Below are 21,811 nucleotides of genomic sequence, written 5' to 3'. Positions count from 1 at the left end.
ATACATTCTGGCTGCATGTCTTTGTTAACTATGTTAGCTCCTTTGGATCCCAGCTGTCTTTTTAACTAAATGCAGTAGTCTGCACCACAGGCTAACTTGAGTTGTGTTCTAGCTTACCCTCCCACTGTCATCAGGTAATTCCCATTCATAAAAATCCCCTTATGTAACATAGGGGAAATATCTAAAACAATAAAAATCTGAAGCCAATTATTGTGAACTTTTATTACAATGGTTACAACAATATTTTAGTGGTATGCAATCATATCATAATTACTGAAACTATATACAAATAAGTATTTATACAAGACTACGATGACAAAGAAATTAATGACCAAAAAAATCACATTATCATAAGATTTTTTCCCCCTAAAAGTTATGGCCAGTAAGAAAGAAAATTCACAGTTATTCTGCAAATATTTAAAGATGCAGGAATCATATTGCACATAATACAATTATAAACCTTTAATGAACATATTTATATATTTTAATCTATTCTTTCACAAAATTTACAACAGCATGCAATACTTCACTGTATACAGAATGATAACTACAATAAACAGGGTGACTTACAAACTCTTAATATATGGCCATAAAATTAGAATTATTTAAAAGTTATATTTAAAATAATTTTGTTACATTAAAAAAACTCCAGTGTAATAAACTTAACGGACATTGTCATAATTTGTTCACAGATCTCATTTTTAGTGCTCTTCTTTGTCTTTGCCTTTCTTTTCCTTTTCATCCTGTAGTGCAGTACCAAGCTTCTTGATAAGAACCGACAGAACTTTGTCCAGGGGGTCCATGACTCCTCTCTGAAGCCATTTAGGAATAGTAGTCCTCGCGTGATGGAAGCCCAATTTTTGAAGAATATAATCAACTCCTACAGGATCAATTTTTCTTCCAGTCCAAGAGATTAATCTAAAATGACATTTATAATTAATAATAATACTTTAGGAACTTAATGTACCACAAAATGTACTTATTATTTAGGACCTTAATGTACTACAAAATGAACTTAATGAACTACAAAGAAAGATGGGCTCAAGGACATCATTAAGCCTTCATAATATGCTTCCAGATTTAAAACATGTTCAGAAGCTGCATTTGAATGATTATAATTCCTGAGTTCACTAATAACATTTGATAAATACCGTATGTGCAAACATAAGTACACAGATATCACATATGCCTGTAACATGGGTTGAGTTTAAATAATTTATTCTGATTTATTTCTTTTAGGCTTAAGTTCCACTGTCCTCTTAAATATTTAAAAGGACAGTCAGTTAATTCTACAAGCTTTCCTGTGTTTTAAAGGTTGAAATTTTAAAGGGTGATTTCCTGATTCCTGCTTATGTGCTAATAAACATGTCTGAGGGCGAATCAAATTCTCTCTATACCTACTACTTCCTTCTATATGGAGGGTTGGCCATGGGTGAGATTTGGCTGACTTTTCCTGTCCCACCGTCATGAGTGTTCAGTGCTATCTACGTCTTGTACAATTCTAGGCCCCCCCTTTGTTCTACAACATTGAGGCCCTTTAGGTAAATCGTACCCTGGGCTTTGTAGCAAAGTTATGATTGCTCGGCATTGAAATCACACTCTCAGTGTGAGTTTTATCAATATTAAAGAATATAATATTAAAATATTACATTCCTTTTTATCTACTTCTCTCCAACTATCTGAAATTGATACTGGACTTGGTGGGGGAAAGGGGTATTCGAGGACGCTAAGCCTGCTCCAAGCACAAAACACAGAGAGGACCATAGGGCTTGCCCCACCAAGAGACACCATGAACCTCAATGAACCATAGCTCTACAGGGGTCAACACTGGAGACACAGTGCGGGAATTGTGCCTGATCTAACTCCATCACTCTGGGGCAAAACACTAAGGGCATGCAGCGGAGCAGCAAGGGGAACAAAGTGATGAAATCCTGGGGAATGCCAAGAACATACTTGGAGATAGAGTATGGGACCCCAGCAGGCTTGATTGGAAAACACTCATAAAGGCCAACAAACAGACCTTGAACTATTTTTATAGGCTTTTCCATTTTAGTCAGTGGCTTTCTTTTGTCATTATTTTGTTCTTGGTTTTTTGGTTATTGTTTTGTTGGTTTTGACTTTTTGTTGTTTTGCTTGGCTTTGCCTGGTTTTTGCACTTAGTACTGTCTCTGCATGTCTAGATAAGATAGGTGGGATAAACAATTTGGAGATGGAAAGAATGGGACCAATGGTTCCGGGGGGATACGATAGAAGGGGAGGTGGGAGAAAGGAAAGTGGGGGCACGGGAAACAAACCAGGGACAAGGGAACAAGTGAATTAAAATCAATGGAGAGAAAGGCGTAGGACGCCTAGTGGGCCTTAATCAAGGGCAATGTTGACAGTGAGGAATTACTAAACCTAAATGAAGGTCAAACATGATGGTGGGACAAGAGGAAAGTAAAAGGAAATAGAGGAAAGAACCAGGAGGCAAAGGATATTTACAGAAGTCTAAATACAGGCATATACATATGTAAATCTATTTATATATAACGAGAGGGGAGTATATCTATGTACTTATAGCTATATGTTAAGAATTAAGGTTGTAGATGGATATTGGGCCTCGACTCAAGTACTCCATCAACACAAAAACACGTTGTTCTAACAATCCGGCATTCTGTGATGCTCACTTTCCCAACATGATTGCTGAAGACAAAATGGGTACATAAGCAAATGTGGTGAAGAAAGCTGATGGTGCCCAGCTATTAAAAGATACAGCGTTTGGGATCTTAAAGGTTTGAAGCTAAACAAGTGGCCATCTAGCTGAGAAGCAACAAAGCCCACATGGAAGAAGCACACCAGCCTGTGTGATCATGAGGTTTTGATGGGATCAGGTACCAGGCATCAAAGACCCAGAACAAAATCATACCCAATATGAATGGGCTGGGGGGCAGGCATGGAGTAGAGGCCCAAAGGCCATTTGTAGACAATTGGGCATCCCTTCACAGAAGGGTCACAAGGAAGAGACGAGCCAGTCAGGGTGCAGTACCGCACCGACGAAGCACACAGCTCTCCTCTAGCTGTTTAATGCTTCCTTCCCCCCACTATCATGACCTCAATTCTACCTTACAAATCGGATTAGATCAGAACATGCACACTACCTACAGATAAGAGCCTGCAACATGGAATCCAGGATACATAAACCCCTCAGGGCCAACAATGAGAATAGAGATACCAGGAGTGTAAGGGGAAGGTGGGGGGAGATAGATGGGATAGATCACAAGGATCAACATATAATATAACCCCTTCCCAGGGAAAAGATCACAAGGATCAACTTATAACCCCCTCCCAGGGGAACGAACAACAGAAAAGTGGGTGAAGGGTGACAGAGGACAATGTGAAAATAATAATCTGTAACTTATCAAGGGTTCATGAGGGAGGATTGGCAGGGGAGGGAGGGGGAAAATGAGGAGCTGATATCAAGGGCTCAGCAGAAAGAAAATGCTTTGAAAATGAGGATGGCAACATATATACAAATGTCCTTGACACAATGGATGGATGTACGGATTGTGATAAGAGATGTAAGAGCCCCCAATTAAAAATAAATAAATAAAAAGTCTCACAATTGGATCAATAGACAGTATTACATAATATACCAAGAAAAGATTGAAAAAAAATTAAAGGTCTATGGCACTGCACGAACATACTTGGAAACCTATCTGTAGTAAATGCATATCTAGAAAATAATTTTAAAGTGCCAAAATTCGAAAAGATGGGATAGAGGACTGAATAGATCACTAAATCTTATAGAAAAGTGTGTTAATGAATACCTACTTTCTCCAAAATTCTACGTCTAGATTACTTTACATACCCATTTAAACAATGAACAAATGATTTCTGACTTTCACAACTTCTGAAGAACAGGGAAAAGGAGAAAATAAAGAAAAAGAAAACAGAAAAAAAAGGGGGGGATATTAAGCATTGATTTCTCAAAAAGTTGAATAATTATAATCATTTTACATAGATAACACATTTAATCAGTGTAACAACTCTATGTTGTAATCCAGTTAACAAAGCAGATGAGAGAAAAAAACTAAGGAAAAAATAGACTTTAAGTGTGAATCACAAATAAAGAGAGTTAACAGATAATGCAAGTACCACTAGGTACAATAATTGTAAATCAACTTAGAAAAGAGTTTTGAAATCATGAAATAAAAACAAACAAATTTATATAATTGAGATCCTTATTTAGTTTGTGACCCAGTAAAGGGATTTGGACCTGCTGGCATTAGAATAGCTATTTATGGCTTGGCTTTCTATTGCTTCTGACGTAGAGGACTGATAAGTAAGCGTTATCAGCTCCTGGGAGATGCTGGTTCACTTCAGGGTGGTTGGGTGGGGTGGTGTGTGTGTGTGTACGTGGTGTGTGTGTGTGTGCGTGCCCGCATAAGCAGATACCTACACTTTATACTGGGATTATGGGCTATAGTGCAAAAGTTTATACTTGTGGGGAGGGCACTGAGTAACCTTTTCTCTGAAAAGGAGCAGGAAGCAAAATAGTTTGGGAACTGATGATGTATACTGAAGGATATTGTGACATTATATGTATTAATATGTTGCCATGACACATATTTTGTGAGAAATGGGAACATTTCCTTAATCGTGATGAATGACTTCTACTGCATTTTTCCAAACCAAGTAACAAAACAACAGTTTACAGTAGCAACTCCAAACATGAAAATAGGATCCTGGCAGAAAGGTGAGAAACAGCAACTGTGGACGGGGATTATGCTCATATTTTAGAGATTGACAAACTGTGACACAGTGAAGCTATTCTTTTAAACCAGGAAGAAAAAAAAAGTGGAAACTATAGACAAGTGGCTATATGCTAAAAAAATTTTCGATAAACCATATTTAACCTGCTGCATTACTAATTTTGTCATAGTAAATCCATAGGATATGAGGTAAAATATAGATGCCTATTCCTTACCGAAGTGTGGGTTCTAGATGCCATGTGTTACACATAAAATCTCTCCAGTCCACAGTTGTGTAAGTGATGCTGTCTTCTCTGTCTCTCTCAGAGGAATTGTCATCATGTATAATAATTGGACTTTTCTGTCCTGGTCTAGTGGATAAGATCCGAGGTGGGAAAATGGCTATAATGAACATGATAGATAAATAAATAAATGCTTTATTCTCAAGACACCATCCCCAAACTCATTGCCATTGAATTGCTTCTGACTTATAGGACAGAGTAGAATGTCCCACGGGTTTCCAACGCTGTAACTCCTCATGGAGGCAGAATGACACATTTTTCTCTCCAATAGCAGTTGATGGGCTCAAACTGCTAATGGCGCTGTGATCGCGGTGCCACCAGGGGTCCTTTCCGGTAGTCAAAATAATTGGCTTTCATGGTTTTTATGACCTTGACAAAGCCTCATTTAATTACATCCTAAAAAGTAGTATTTTAATATAGCCATAAATAAGTACAAATTATTTTTATTTCTTTGAGAAAATAATGCCAATGTTATTTTATCCTCTTTCAACAATTCAGAATTACATCATTTAATTTGGAAGAGTCACAGATATTTTTAATGTATTTGTGTGCTCAAAATTAAGGTTTTCAAATATAAATTAGACTGACAAAAAAGGACTGACTAGTTAATACAGTTTCCTAAACGCTTAACTGCTGCCAACTCTAAGACTTGGCAGCTTGATCCCATCGGCCACTCTGTGGGGGAAGAGACATGGCCACCTGCTCCCATGAAGGTTAAACAGAAACCAAACCTACCCTCTTGCCATCAAGTCAATTCCAATTTACAGCAACTCTACAGATGAGACAGAACTTCCCAGGGTGTTACTATTCACAGGAGCAGGCGGTGGGTTTGAACCATCTGGTTAGCAGTCAAGGACTTAACATTGCCTACAAAACTGCCTGAGGAGCGGTTTCATCTGAACTCTAGGCCACCATGAGTTGGAATGGACAGTATGGTAAATACAGTAGCTTAATTGAGAATTAGCACGAGGGAGAATACTTGCTTGGAAATGGTTCTAGGAATATGTTACTTACACAAGAACACAGATCGCTCAGATGGTAGTCCTCGTGTTAGACTTTATCTTACTGTTCTAAAAAGTAAGTGGATTCTAGCTTTGTGTATTGAAAAACTTTTCTTAGGAATGTGTGTTCTTATTTTGGCCCAATAATGACAAATACTCTTTAGTTTTCAGAAGTGAAATTTGCTCATAGCTATTGTACTGTATTTATACTTTAAACCCATACCACAGGTACTAATGATTCATTATTATAAATTTGGAACCAAAATAAGAGTGGGGCAAGAAACAAATGTATAGAAGTCAGTGGGCACAGTTGCTGACTAAAGATTAGAAGTTGGCATCTACCTAGAACAGTGGTTCTCAATCTTCCTAATGCCGTGACCCTTTAATACAGTTCCTCATGTTGTGGTGACCCCCCCAACCATACAATTATTTTCATTGCTACTTCATCACTGTCATTTTGCTACTGTTATGAATCGGGCAACCCCTGTGAAAGGGTCATTTGATCTCCAAAGGGGTCTTGATCCACAGGTTGAGAACCACCGACCTAGAAGTACCTTGGAAGAAAGACCTGGTAATAGACTTCCTAAAAAAAACAGAACAGACCACCAGCACTGAAAACCCTGTGGAACACAGTTCTATTCTGACACACATAAGGCTGTCATGAACGAGAATCAACTCAATGAAAACAGGTTTATAGAAAAGCAAAATCAACACAATATTTCACAAGATTGCAAAGGTTTCATAGAATATCTGGAAGTTTATAGGTTTGCTTAACATCTGTTTTTCTCCGTATAAAGGCAGGGAAAGAAATGGATGATTATTAACTGGTAGATGTTGTTGTTCAACACTTGCCCACTGGACGGTTTCAGTCATTTTACTTAAAGCTTCAATTAAGGTCTGAGAGTTCTCACAACTGTCATTATTGATTTTACTCTACTAGTGAATTTTTGGTCCTCTAGTTGAATCGTAATTGAAGAAGAATCCAATCTGTGCTGTGTACCTCTCTCAACATGGTCTTCGGAGGTTGTTCTTGCTAGGTGCCATTCCAGAGAGGTCTGAAGCACAGCAACCACATGGATAACAGAGCAAAACACGGTTTGGTTCAGCTCCAGACTCACACTTATTCTTACGTTTGAGCCCATTGTTGCAGCCATTATGTCAATCCATCTTGCTAAGGGCCTTCCTCTTTCTCACTGCCTCTCTACCAAGTATGATGTCCTTCTCCAGGGACTGCTGTCTCTGGACAATGATCCAATGTATGTAAAGCACCATCTTTGCCTCTAAGGAGCATTCTGTCTATACTCCCAAGACAGATTTATTTGTTATTTTGGCAGGCTATGAGATTTTCAATATCCTCACCAACATCATAATTCAAAGGCATTGGTTCTTCTTTTGTCGTCTTTAATCAATATCTAACTTTCATAAGCCCATGAGGCAAGTGAAAACACTATCACTAGGGTCAAGCAATCAGGTCAGTCCTCAATGTAATGTCCTTGCTTTTCAATAATTCAAAGAGGTCTTGTGCAGCAGATTTACCCAATGTAATGGGTTGGTTGATCTCTTGATTGCTACTTCCATGAGCACTGATTATGGATCCAAACAAGACAAACTCCGTGACAACTTTAATCTTTTCTCCATGTATCATGATGTTTCCCTATTGTTCCAATTGTGGTGATTGTGGTCTTGTTTACATTGAGTTGTAATCCATACTGAAGGCTGCAATCCTTGAACTTTATCAGTTAAGTGCTCCAAGTTTTCCTGGTTTCAGCAAGCACAGTTGTGTCATCTGCATATCACAGGGTATTAATAAGCCTTACTCTAATCCTGATGCCAAATTATTCCTCATATAACTTCACTTTCTCTGATTGCTTAGCATACAAATTGAATAAAAATGGTAAGAAGATACAACCGAGATGCACACCTTTCCTGATTTTTAACCTTTCAGAATTCCTGTTCTCTTTGCATGGACTGCCTCTTGAGTGTGCACGTGTCCCACATGAGCACAGTGCAGTGCTCTGTGAATGCCGTGCTGTCAAGGTTATCCAGTGTTCATTATGATCCACTTGGTCAACTGCCTGGGCACAGTCAATAATATCCCTTGTTCCATGTTCTCTTCTGAATCTGGCCTGAGCCTCTGGCAGCTTCCTGTCAATGTACTGCTGCAACCATTGAAGGCTGATCTTCAGGAAATTTTGCGTTGGTATTAATGGTATTATTCTACAATCTGAGCACCCTGTTGGGTCACTTTTCTTTGGAATGGATACAAAATATGGATCTTTTCCAGTCATCTGGCCAGGTTAACTAAAGTTCCTGGCGTGGAGAAAAGAATGATTCCAGTGTTTCATCAGCTTATTGAAATATTCCATTTCACTAACACTACTTCAACCTACCACATTCTTTTAAATAGTTATTCTACTTAACGGATACTCACTATGGCATATATATTTAATCAACTCTATAATATAAACATTAGGGTCACTGCATGTTTTCAAAACACACACATTAAGTTTCGAATGAGTAAATCAAGACGCCAACATTGAGATCTAAATAAAATATTTTTTATAAATAAAATGTGTTGAATTCAAAACAAATTTATCTTATTTGATTCAGTTGCCCCTTTCAATTATTTACATCTTACGCCATTTTAGCAGGCAGTTGTTTATCACTTATTCACTAGTTTATTTTTGCACGTAGATTTGTAGTATTTCCCCGAAGAGGCTTTCTTTTTCTACTTCACTAATATCTACTTCAAGCCCTAACTAAGAATCTGCATAATAACCTTACTGCCATCTGATTGATTCTGATTCATAGGCTCCTTGCATAAGATCATGCATACAGAAACACTTTATAAAGTATTAGACACCATTCAGTGTAAGGTTCATTTAGGAAAAGAGGGAAGTGTACTTCGAAAATACACAGTAAATCTATGAATAGTCTTACTAATAATATGCTGCTACAGAGTTTTACAACTGATAGATAAATTAGGCACATCCCACCCACTTTCTCCCTAGACCATAAAAACTCATCTAAATCACATAGCTACCTTTCTTGCAGCTTTAGGGCAAGACAGAGTGATGCTACTCACCTTTTTCTTTTTCTTTTAGGTAAGCCGACACTAAATCGTGCAAAAACATAATGAGCTCAGCATCCATAGTCACACAAATGTGGTCAGTGAACTCCGTTACCACACTGCATTCTACCTTTGGCTTCAGGTGGGCATCTGCAATGCAAAGTTCCTTTATAGTAAAAGATGTACTGAAATGAATTCCTTCCTCTTCCTGATAATAAGGGGTTTACATGGGCCTGTAAATCCATTTCATGTAGCACTATAGAAAAATGAGTAATTTGTATGTGATTATAGAATGATGATGACAGCTATTTATCCTTATAATAGCCCTATGAATGAAGTCTTAACACTATTTCCATTTACGGACGAGGAAAAGGTATAACTGGGTTAAAAAATTTTTCTGGAAGTCTCATAGCTGGTAAGAGAACCAATAACTTTCAGCCATAAGTCAGTATCATTACATCTTATTAATATTATAAAGATAATTTTTGGGAAGGCAACCGTAGTGTGAACTTCCATTAGAATTTTCTTAGTAATAATAGAAACTAAAGGTTCTTTTCTACCTACCCTGTAGTGAAGGTTCCTGTGGCTCTTGAACATGAATGGATTTAAAGTCAAGCTGCATTCTTGGTAAGGCAAAGATAGTCTCAGTTTCATGATTGTAGCTGGACCCTCCTCTGAATCCACTTAACAAGCTGGAATTCTTCACAGTGGTGCTACTTTCAGTGTTATTAGCATCAACATTCCGAAGTAGGTTTAGCTCTACATGCATAATGAGACAACAATCAAACTACAGGCACTGATAATCAGGTAACTTCCAAGTTACTATGAAACATCAAAATTTCCTCATTTACGACTTCTCACAATTTATAAATTTGAAAACACACTTTAAAAAAATAAAATGGGTGTCACTATTTTCATGACTAAAGCTTTTTGTATCAATTTTGGATCAATCTATTGAATTTTTCTTTTTGGTTTCTGCTATTTTAAAATGAATATTATTTTCAACTGAATTCCTATCTGAGTTTAAGAGTTAAAATTAAACCCAACGTCCTCCAAGATTAAATCCTCCACCTTTAGAATCTGAGATTGTGATGCAGACCTTCAACTTAGGTGGACGTTCTGATTTCCCCGAGAGGCTTAGAAAAATTCCATTATCATTTAGTTTCATTTTTGCACCAAATGAAGCCCCCTCCTAAAAGTGCAACTGATTTCTCACAAAATGAGCATTTTTCTAGGTGCACCAACAGTTCAATAGATTAACAGTCTCTCCAAGACACACTAGCCAAAAAGCCCAGACCCTAGTTAGAAGAATGTCCACTATAGGCATAATCTTCTAATTTCTTACCTATCTCACTCAGAACATTCCAAATAAGTTCTATCTATTCCCTGTGATCTCCTATGGTAACTATTCTCCATTGGGTCAGAATCTTCATCTTTTCCATTTTGAAAAATAGGTAATTTAAAAATCAAACTAGCAAATTTTAACATATCAGTTTAGCCATCTTTCCAATACAGATGAGATGGTTGGCAAAAGCAATGCTGTAAACACAGACTAAAAGAACAACCAGAGAGTCCCATACATTACTAGTGAATCTAATCAAATGAAAACGGTCATCAAGAGGACTCTCCTGTAACTGATTGTCTAATATGAGTAAATTACTTTGTTCCATTCTGTGCTCATCGTTCCAAATGTATAATCTGTGGCAGTCTACTATTTCGTTGCGTGATAGTCTTTCCAAGCCTCCGGTTCTTAGCTGTCCTATGAAAATATTTAGCCAATTATAACAAAGTACACCTCACTATAATTATTTAAAGAGCACTTTAGATGTTTTAATGTAACGTCATTTGAATCTCTGAGCTGTTCAAGAGTCCTGGTGGTACTATCGTGAAGTGCTTGGCTACTAAATGAAAGGTCAGTGGCTTGAACCTACTCACTGCTACAAGGAAAAGAGAGATGGCAGCCTACATCCAGAATGATAACCTCTGTCCTTTATGGTCACTGTGAGTGGAATCAACTGATAGCAGTGGGTATGAGATGTTATACTACCAAGATGGTGGATAATTACTAAAGAGCCAGTACTTATGTCAGAGGAGTGATCTGAACCTTTTAAAATTAGAAAATGAAAACTACCTCCAACTTTTAATACAGTCAACAGAACCCCACACAGAAAAGATAAAATATAATAATCTCTAACGAATCAAATTTTAACCTTCATTCCTGGTGGCTGTAACATAATTGAACCATTCTTTTACACTTGCTACTCCATGGGGTGGATTTTCATGGCGACGTCTTGTTATCTTAGTTATGGTTGCCATAGGACTTTCCAAAGCACCACATGGTTTCGTAACCATGGTATTATGACCAAGATGAAAATCCAATGTTTGTACAATATATGTAGAATGATCACAGGAACCTGATGAAAAACAAGTATTTTTTAAAAGTCACAAAAGATATATATATCTAGGTATATAAAAGTAGTTGAGGCCCCAGAGCAATAAAATTTAGCTACGTGACACATAAGCTTGTAAGGTTGTAAGATTGAAGACTAAATAAAAGGAGGGGGCAGATTAATACACTTTTTCCTTACTTGGGTTGTAATCCTCAGTAAAATGAAGAGCAGCAATCATTTCAAACCACCAAGTAGGCAATTATAGCTAAAAGGGACTGGACTGATCCTAAATCAAGATATCTAGCACAGCCTTGCCCGAGACTTACAACAGTCTGGCAAACAATTCTCTTACCTCTTCTCTTCTAGTTTTAATAATATTTACAGACATTATTGTGATCACTGCCAACCACAGCCACAGCAATTAAATTGCCTAAGTAAGAATGGAGATCTTTACTGACATACTCTGGATGTCACAGATACCACCTTATTGGCAGTGAACTCCACACAGAAAGAACTTCAGGAATATTTAAATCAGAAGATAAACTACACTCTAGACTGCATCAATTTACCATCTTCCCAGATTTTCTGAGCTTCAGTCCAAAATGCAATATTTGGTTCTTCTAAATGAAAAAGTGCCCAGGATTTTGAACGGAAATTTGGGCCATGAAAACAAGCCAGTGTCATGTGATTTCCATGTAGGCTCATCGATCCTCCAAACTGCATTCCATCTTCTGGCAGTGGAATCTGAAATAAGGATATGTGGCATCCTGACACCACCTTCAATACTCCAGGCCAATGTCGGTGATGAGCTGCATCAAGCACTGCAAGAAAACCAACACACTTTATATCCGGCGGTGGCTCCTGAGTATTCTGAATGCAGTGGGAGGGCAATACGAGGGCGGTAGGTAGCTATTTTCTACAGCTGAATGCACTTTGTAAGAGACAAGAGCAACTGCCAGCCCCTGTTCAATATGAGGCAGTAGCTTCTAATGAAGAGACTGGGACTATCGGAAGCTGTAAAGAGGTAAGGGAAGTAGTAGTACCTTGCAAGTAATAATCACAACTAACACATCTGTACTGATTAGTGAATTACAAACTGCTTGACAGCAATTTATATAACTTGGAAACTACGTGTAGCTTATCTTGATAGTCGAGGATTAAATGAATCAGTGACTTGAAGACATTCAAATCCAATGTCAATTTCCTAATTTTTATTTCTACTGTGCTTTTCTTGTTCTGTCCTTGGTACTTTAGATGAGGTCTGAGGACCCGCAGCATGGGCATCACCTGGGAGCTTGTTAAAAATCCACCTGCCCTAACAGCACCTACATTTTAACAGGATCTCTAAGTGATTCAGATACACATTATAGTTTGAGAATCACTGATATAATGCAGAATTCATATTCTTATTTCCACACTTATTGCAGTAATGTCCTTTTTGGTTCTTCTCCATACTTCCTATCCTGAATCCTATTAAGGATTATAAATTATAGTTAGTAGGCATATCTATTTAATTTCCTCTAATCAAAAACAATTTCCTAGGCCTATTTGTTTTTATGACAAGTACTTTTTGATGTGTTCAGTTTGTGTTTTAGAAAATAGCTCTAAAAAAAAAAAAGAAAATAGCTCTAAATTAGTAAATGCCTAATGTAAATTCTAGTTTCAAGGATACATAGTTACTGGAGGAACAAACCAGATGTCACGTTGTAGTGGAAAAATCTACAAAAGACCTATTTAGAGTGTTCAAAGCAAAGGTGTCACCTTGATGACTGAGGTGCACCTACCTGATCCAAGCCATGGTATTCCCAATGGTCTCATATGCATACAGAGCCGGACAAGGAATAAGGAAGATCAAAGAAAAACTCATGCTTGTGAATGATTGGTGAAGAACATTGAATATACCATGGACTGCCAAAGAAGGGACAGCTCTCTCTCAGAAAAAGTATAGCCAGAACGTTCCTTAGATATGAAGATGGTGAGACTTCCTCTCACATACGTGGATATGTTGAGAGACCGATCCCTAGAGAAGAACATCATTCCTGGCAGAGTAGAAGATCAACAAAAAAATATTCTCAAAGAACTGGACCGACACAGTGCCTAGAACAAGCTCAAACTTAACAATTGTCAGGTTGGTGCAGAATAGGGCAGTGTTCTGTTCTTTAGTAATTACAGTTGCTTTGAGTCAGAACTGACTTGATGGTACCTCATCGCAACAATAGGAGCACAACACCAATGATACTAATAACAAAAGCAAGTCAAAAATTCCGGATGTTAAAACATTCCGTGGAACAACTGGCAAGGTCTCATCAAGTTGTCAACATGTTAGGTAATGAAAAAAAAGAGATTGGCGCTATGCTCAAGCGAGAGGGAAGGAACTTAACCAGATTTGTGATCTTCAACTGGATACTGGTGTGGGCAGAAAAGTTAAAAAGGGATTTTGGGTTAATTGTGAACATTGCATATGTGAATATTAAAAAACAAAACCAACTCACTGCTACTGAGCCAATTCTGAATCATAGCTACCCTAGGTGGAATCTGATTTTCCTTCCCTTGTATCTACTCACTAGTGTTACTCTTAGGTACTTTTTCTGTGGTAATCAAAGCTACTAACATTTACCCTCACATTTACGACTACTTTTCCATCAGCCTACTCAAAGACAACATTCTCTCTTGCCTAAACCATTGCAATGGCCTCCTTATTTCCATTTTAGTTGTATCCCTTTTATCTCCACACAGTGAACAGACTGATGCTTTAAAATAGAGATTTTTCAAAAAAATAAATCAAGTGATGCCTACTTTGTTCGGTCCTGTCCAATAGCTATCCATTACATTAAGATCTGACCTATGGCCTACCTAGATGAATTCAAGTCCAACCTTTCCCATGGTAGCCACTCCTCTCTGGCTATTATAGGAATGCTGGTTCCTATGGCTGGAATATCTTCTCTTAGATCTTTATCTAATTCTATCATTCATTCATATTTCCATTAAAATGTCACATCGGAAATGTTTTTCTTGACCACCCTATGTGCAGGCTGCCTTCACACTATGTACCATTCTTTATTTTCTTCCCCAGCTCTCTGCTTTTTTCCAGCATTTCTCTCTACCTGAAATGATCTTAAATCTTTAGTAGTAAATATGTTATGTTCTGGCTGTGTCATCTGAATACAAGCCCCACGAGGATAAGGACTTTGTCCACCAGCAGAGCTACACCCAGCATAGTGCCTAAGCACATGTTTGCTACTTAATATATCGAAGCTGGTTCAATTACTGAGTGAACAGAATGATCCATCTAATTATTACTCAGCTCTTCAATTCAAACTTGACACTTGGACTCCAAAGCTCATGTTCTAAACTAGAACAAAATATTGTCACAAACAGTACTCAAAATAATAGACTGAGTATAGTTGCAGATGAGTTAGTGACAGGGACAGAGTGCAATAAATGAGAGGCGGGAAACAGGACCACTTGGTACGGTATATAGATTACTACTATGATTATTTTTATTAAAATTAGAATACTTATTTACTGAAAATGAAGCATATATATATAAAAATAGTTCTAAGTCTTACATTGTTCTTGTGAACTTCTCTCTAGGTTGTTTGTCACTGCTTTAGGTGGAAGATAAGGAACTGGCCCCCAAGTAGACAAGGCTCGTTTGCTGGTGTCAAATTGCTGTGTGAAAAATTCCTGCAGCTTCATTCCTATTTTTATCAGGTCTGGTGTGGTTGATCTTGATATCATTACTTGGAAAATATCCCACTTCAAGTCGCCATGGACAAAAATTTCACTAGAGCATAAAACAGAATCTTTATAATTCTTATAGATGGATGAAAATAGAAGAAACATTCCCTTCCTTACCCAGCTTTTTCCATCCTAATCATTATATAATATAAAATACAATATGGATATACATATGATTATAATTGAAAAAAATTCCCAGTTATTCAATCAAAAAGGTTAAGAGCAGCCTTGTAAAGTATTCAAAAGCAGCGTTTTACTTAATTAATACCTTTTATCAGTAATGCTTGACTCCAGCGTGTTATACAGGTTTACTTTCCATTCGTCCTGAAGCTTCAGGTCAGCATTGCTGAAGATCCCCATAAGGATACTTGAGCCCATGTAATCAACTCTGGCTTCAGTAGAACCCATAGTAATCTGAATTTTGTGACTGGGTTGCTGATTTGGATGTTCAGAAATATGAGCTATAATACAAATAGTAATTACTCTTCAGAGAAATGCTCTAATAGGACTTATCAAAATCAATTTTCAAAAACCCTTTCTGAATGTATTTTTGAAGATATAATAAATATATCAGTTGTAAAATTCAACATACCAACCATCTCCAGAGCATTGACATCTATGGTCCCCCCAACTACGCCTCCTTTAGAGTCTAACTGTGATCTTCCTAGACCGACAGACATGCTAATCTCTCGATCTCGATTACTTCCCACTGACAAGCGACCTTGACTCTTCAAACCACTAGTGGTCCAACTACGAAAAGGAAAGAGGTTATAATTAGACATTTGGGTACCAATATTGTCAGTTTATAACAGATGATTCATATAAAAGGTCAAATTTCATAGAGCAGCAATAAATTTCTTCTCAAGACATGTGGAAAATGTATGGATATTAACATTGAAGAGTCCTTGCTCCCATCTAGAAAATAAGTTTTCCTTCTTTTTAGAGAAAAATATATTTTTTACTGCTCTAAATTATAATATCCTTAGGATTTAACCATTTATAAGGATAAAACAATGGATAGGTTTTATTTACTGTTTTTATTGTCTCCAACTATTTAGCATATAGGTTTTGAGTTGCTTTACTGTAAAAGAGGAATATACAACTCATTTTAAAATTTTTTCTTTGCCTAAGAATGACAAAATAATAATTTATTAATTATCAAGGATACATGAGGGAGAGGGGAGCAGGGAGGAAGGGGAAAAATGACGAGCTGATACCAAGGGCTCAAGTAGAAAGCAAATGTTTTGAGACTGATGAGAGCAACAAATGTACAAATGTGCTTGACCCAATGGATGGATGTATGGATTGTGTGATAAGAGTTGTACAAGCCCCAATAAAATGATTAGATAAAAAAAGAAATGATCATGATACACTAAAAAAAAAAAGAAATGCTTACTTTGTATTTCCCATTACATTACTCATATTCATTTGAACATTTAACTGCTTCAAGTTGATAGCAAATACGACAAGTGTTTCCCATGGTGTCCCTTGTTGGCTTGCTGCTTTGTTTGATTTGTTAAAAGGAGTTGATGTTTTTGAAAGTGAATCTAAATAGAGAAAACTCAAATAAGTGTTCATTTACAAAGAAGCCAGACCAATTACAATGAAAAATGCAGCCATCACTACAATCAAGAAAATAAAAATATAATATTATTAAAACCTCACATTTAATATTCAGCAGTTTGTCATTAAAATAACAGCTACCATTTATTGAATGCTTAATACGTTCTGACCATCTTACTTCTTGAGAGCTCATAAAGTTTTATGTAGTCTTCATTTATATTAGGAGACACTAAGGTGCATGGGAAATGGCACTGATAATTCATCACTGTGATTTTCTTAATAAAGGAGATAATCAGAGGTAGGCTGCTAAATCAAAGGCTCCAAGGCAAGGAGAATTCTGAAACCCCAAGGGTGGCCGGGCTGCCCATCTTCTGTGCTTTATGAACCTAGTGTACGAGGATATCTTGAGTCCTCTACTTGCTCATTATACTCTAACCTTAGCTTATGAAAACAAAGCAACAAAAAACATACCATCTTTTACTTGTTCAGGCACATTGCTTGGAACATACAAGTATTACAAATATACCGGCTGAATAAAAGAGTGGCTGAATACAAAGATCAACATCTTCAATACGAAAACATCTTTTAGTACTTGAACAGCACTGTGGGTCGCCCCCCCCCCCCCCACCCCCCGCTCTAAAATAATTGTACCAAATGGAACAGACTAACAAGATGCTTATTCTCCTCTCTCAATCCTCTTGTGCAAGGTTATGAGACCTCTCATGATCTTTTCTGATAGCAATATCAATTTTTGTTGTCGTTTTAATGATCTATCATTGGGGCAGAAAATCTGAGTGTAACCGATTTAAATTTTGCTCCTTGAGTATTTACAGACTACTGAGAGCACTGTTACCTCTTCGAGGAACTGAAGAATCTGACACACTCCTTGATCGTATGGAAGCTGGAGATTTCAGGCTCTGTGCTGCTGTCCCCGGGGACATGGTGCTGTGGGTTATATGCTCGTTGAACACATTCGGTGACGGAGGCATGTGGGTGAAGGAGGCTGACTGACTGGGCTGCTCCCAGGTCCTGCAGTAAGCTTTTCTTGATGATTCAGGAGAAAGGTGCTGGTTCACCCCTTCAATGGAATCAGGTGTCCCTGGGCCAGATGCTAGCAGAAAAGTAGGAAGAACAAATAAGGCCAAACAAACAGGGAATAATCATGGTGATATAAAAAAAAATCACATGCTCCATCTACCGTTTCTCATCACATGTTGCTTCTGGTTCTCGCTCTGGGGATGATACAGCAATTTAAAGTTTTCAAAGTACATTCTGGCATTTTATTTTATGTAAGTCTCAAAAGAAACTCCACAAGATGGGAAGGAAACATACTCGGCTCGTATTTTACAAATGAGGCCTGAGATCCAGGTTTTCTATATTTTCTGCTGTGTTCTTCCGACTTTATACATCACTTCGAGAATTCTCCGTGTGCGTAATCTACAGTGACTTCTAAATGCAAGCAGACAACACCAGCAAGAAGGCACATTCTCTCAGGATTTTCTGTTTTCCACCCTGGACTATGATGAACATGTTCGGCTAAACATTTTACAGAAACAAAGAGCAATCTGTGTAGAACTGACTCGATGGCTTTTTAAGGAGGGAAAACTATAATTACATCAACTTACTTGGCAAATTTATAGTTTGGTCTCCTAGGAAAAGGCGTCTTGCAATACTTCTCCTGTACCAGGCTCTTGGAAATGCCAGAATTTCACTGAGTCGGCGCATGTCATATTTAAAGGAGGCAGAGCCTATATCACAAACAGCTGAGACATAAATACATTCTGTTAGGACTTGGGACAAATCTACAAACTCACTCATATTCTCACAATTTAGGTATAATATGATATATAGCTAAATTATGTTACAGTTCCTGAAATACAATTATCAACATAAGTTACAGATTATGGCTGGCAAGTGATGCTATGTTCTGTCCACAAATTAAAGAACTAGAGCATTTTAACACTATTAGAATCCTTTTTCATTTCTTGTGGCCAGGTCAGGTTGGAATTCTATTATTACTTTATCAAGAAATCCCCAGAAAGGTTTTAAAAGATCTGTCTTAGAGTCAGCTTTCAAATTTAACACAAATAAAGAAAAGCAATTTAAAAAAGTGTCTTCTCAAATGACGAAAACAAACGATCAAGCTAAACTCAGACAAACTTTCAAAAGGAGTTATAAACGAAAGAGCTGTATGGCCAGGACAAGGCGACAAGCAGCAGTGGATTTTCAGTCTGAGAGCACTCTGAAGGGTTCTGCTGTGAGCACTCTTCTGCTCCAGCTTTTGCATCTGTTTCTCCCACCATCGCTTCTATAGAATTGACCATCCAATGATCTTCACAACTGAAGTTTCTATTTCAGGCTGAACCCACTCCCACACAGCCTGGCCAACAACTATTTACCTATCAGGCCGTTCTAGCTGCCAGGCATCTAGTCGTTTCCTTTTCTTCTTCTATCTAAGTTAATGGTGTTATTCTCAAGCTTGTGTTTTCTTATTTCTCTCTGGGAACCCACTCCTCTTCTTTTCCAGTTTGAAACTTCAAGCCTACATTTCATCTTGCTAGATTTATTTTAACAGCCTTCTCAAACATCTTTTTTCTCTCATCTACACTACCATCAACTCTCCTCTAAAACACCAATCTGAACACATCATCTCACATCTTAAAAACTTCGAATGGCTTCCCCGTGCCCAAAGCGATGAGCAGAACCCATGAGGATGCTGTCGCATCTACTTCTCGATCTTGGGATACAAGACCCACACTCTGGTCCCGATCTACTTCGCCAGCTTCACTCCAGCAGCAACTCTTTTCCTCCATCCCGACCGACTCAGTACAACCAGCGAGACATCTAATGATGCTTCAGCCATAAGGAACCAGAAGTATATTTTAAGGGCATGTTATGTTGCTACATCCGAGAATATTTTTACTCCATTTTCAAGGTCTAACCTAATTATCATTTCCTTTTTGAAGCCTTCTCTAATCTCTCACGGAGATGGCATTTATTATTTCCTCCTCTTTTTATAACCCCATCAATTGTTACATTTATTATACTGCATAACCATTTTTCTACACGTAAGACCTTATGATATTTATGCTGCTTCTCCTTAATTGCCGAGCAAAATACCCTGCACAAGTTCACTGTAAAATTCAGGCTCAAGGTATGTTTGCTGAGTTCTTCGTATTTACTATTCATATAATTGTTCAATTCACAATTATGGAACTTTGCACTCATATAGTTCTCTAAATTCTTGAAAACATTTCACATGCATTTAATTTTAAATAATTACAATGCAAAGAAGAAGAAAAGTGAATAAGTGATCTATACATAGTCATTCAGCTACTTTTAAAGCTAGGGATATAAAAATACAACTTAAGCCCTTCTGAGACCAAGTATAGTGTTTTTGGAGAAAAAAAATTCTGTGATTATAATAGATATGTTTTGGCTCTTGGGCGATATTTAAAACATTGATCATTTGACTCCTATCTCTACTTGAAAAAGCAATTGATCATCAAAAGATTAATATTTTTAAATGTATTTAATATACAAACTGCTAAATGGGAAGCCACCATCTAACACTGAAAAACAAAATTTTATTTAAAAAGTATAAAATCAAATACCAGATATATTGATTAATGTAGTATCCATTTTGCTTGCAGACTTGCTTATAGATGGACTTTCAAAAAATGAGGCACCTCCTGAACGTCTTATGCGAGACAAACTCACTTTTACGAATTCAAGGTTTATACTGAGGGAATCCTTTCGGCCAGTGACTGAAGTAGCTTCTTCATCCATATTACCTTAACACAAACACAGAAATGAAAAACCTACATAAATGTACATAGACATACAACTAGTATTAGGAAATTAGCTAATAAACTGAAAAATTCCATCAATGAAATTCAAGGAGAATAATCTAAGAAACACTACAGTTGCTTGAAAACTTAAAGAAGTTCCATTCCTACACTTCAGGGACAAACACTAGAATTAACGTGGAGTATGTGTTTTCATTATTTATGTAAGTATTAGTCAAGAGCACTCACTAACTATCAAAATCTTATATGCTTTTTGTCTGATTCAGAGCAGCCAATGTCAGTCTTTTTCAACTCATTAATGCCTGGGATTTCTATTTGCAAGCATTTCCTTTCAATTTTGGCTGTTTCAATTCTCCAGCAGTGATATTTCATGTACTCCACATTCTGATTTTTAATAGATACTCAGTTGTTTGCCCTAATTTTGAAACATGCCACATCAGCAAAAGAAGCTGTTGAAGCTTTATCCACATCATTAAGAGTAATGGCCAATTTGAATCTGGCAGTCAAACAAAGAACTTCAAAAAGTCTATAAAAGAACACTATTTACTTCTAATTCTATTTTTCCATTGACAAATTAAAAGGAATGACACAGCATTTCTCAAAAAGAACACTTCAAATTTTAAGATAATATCCTAAGCCTACAAAGTCGATCACTTATTATAACTATTATTTAAATTATGTGCCAACCACTAATGTCAAATATGGAGAAACTGAAGATTTTTCTGAGCTTTTGCAATTAAAAATTGGCCAAATAGTCAATAAAAATGGATTGATACTTATTAGTCATTAGAACGTGAATGTTGGACATAAAGGAGGATCGGAAGTTGTAAAATATGACCTTGTTGATAGAAATGATACCAAAAGTCACACAATCAAACTTCCATGGGAAATACCTTTTTTTCAAATAACATAAATGATAACTATACACACAAAAGATACAAGAATAAAATTGACGACCTCTGTGGACACAGGTGATGGAGAGCCTCAGTAACATCAGAACAAGACCAGGCACCAGTCATAGAACAGTCTATAATTGTGGCTAATATGAAACTAAAGAAATGAAATTGACTATATCTGTGAGAAGAAACTTTGTAGAAGTTCACTGTCACTAACCAAAAGAAGGCCGGGGCCCAACTGTGGAACACCTATCTACTGCTCATATACAAATTGAAGTTGGAATAGAAGGAAACTGAAACAAGTCCATG

At 37.2% G+C, this 21,811-nt stretch overlaps 1 protein-coding gene across 3 annotated transcripts in view; it reads right to left on the bottom strand.

Annotated features, from left to right (window-relative positions):
• Nucleotides 1–207: 207 nt before the first annotated feature.
• The window catches only part of KIAA1109 (KIAA1109 ortholog), a 195,776-nt gene continuing 174,172 nt past the window's right edge, over nucleotides 208–21,811 (bottom strand). For 2 of the 3 annotated variants that reach the window (XM_045287398.1, XM_004711839.2), the window contains 13 exons: nucleotides 20,412–20,591; nucleotides 18,423–18,560; nucleotides 17,651–17,908; nucleotides 16,631–16,781; nucleotides 15,827–15,984; nucleotides 15,503–15,695; nucleotides 15,063–15,280; nucleotides 12,063–12,314; nucleotides 11,314–11,517; nucleotides 9,668–9,862; nucleotides 9,119–9,253; nucleotides 4,967–5,132; nucleotides 208–918 (listed from right to left, as the gene is read on the bottom strand). In XM_045287398.1, coding sequence (XP_045143333.1) covers nucleotides 702–918; nucleotides 4,967–5,132; nucleotides 9,119–9,253; nucleotides 9,668–9,862; nucleotides 11,314–11,517; nucleotides 12,063–12,314; nucleotides 15,063–15,280; nucleotides 15,503–15,695; nucleotides 15,827–15,984; nucleotides 16,631–16,781; nucleotides 17,651–17,908; nucleotides 18,423–18,560; nucleotides 20,412–20,591 — 2,465 coding nt within the window. In that variant the 3' untranslated portion in view covers nucleotides 208–701. Of the gene's footprint in view, nucleotides 919–4,966; nucleotides 5,133–9,110; nucleotides 9,254–9,667; nucleotides 9,863–11,313; nucleotides 11,518–12,062; nucleotides 12,315–15,062; nucleotides 15,281–15,502; nucleotides 15,696–15,826; nucleotides 15,985–16,630; nucleotides 16,782–17,650; nucleotides 17,909–18,422; nucleotides 18,561–20,411; nucleotides 20,592–21,811 lie in introns of those variants that run through there. The other variant, XM_045287399.1, reaches the window with a different exon arrangement.

The sequence above is a fragment of the Echinops telfairi genome, unplaced genomic scaffold, assembly GCF_000313985.2.
Source record: "Echinops telfairi isolate 266 unplaced genomic scaffold, ASM31398v2 ScPeMD7_14;HRSCAF=57, whole genome shotgun sequence".
NCBI classification, from domain to species: domain Eukaryota; kingdom Metazoa; phylum Chordata; class Mammalia; order Afrosoricida; family Tenrecidae; genus Echinops; species Echinops telfairi.
Note: the sequence above shows the minus strand (reverse complement) of the source record. Positions and strands in the feature narration are given on the sequence as shown.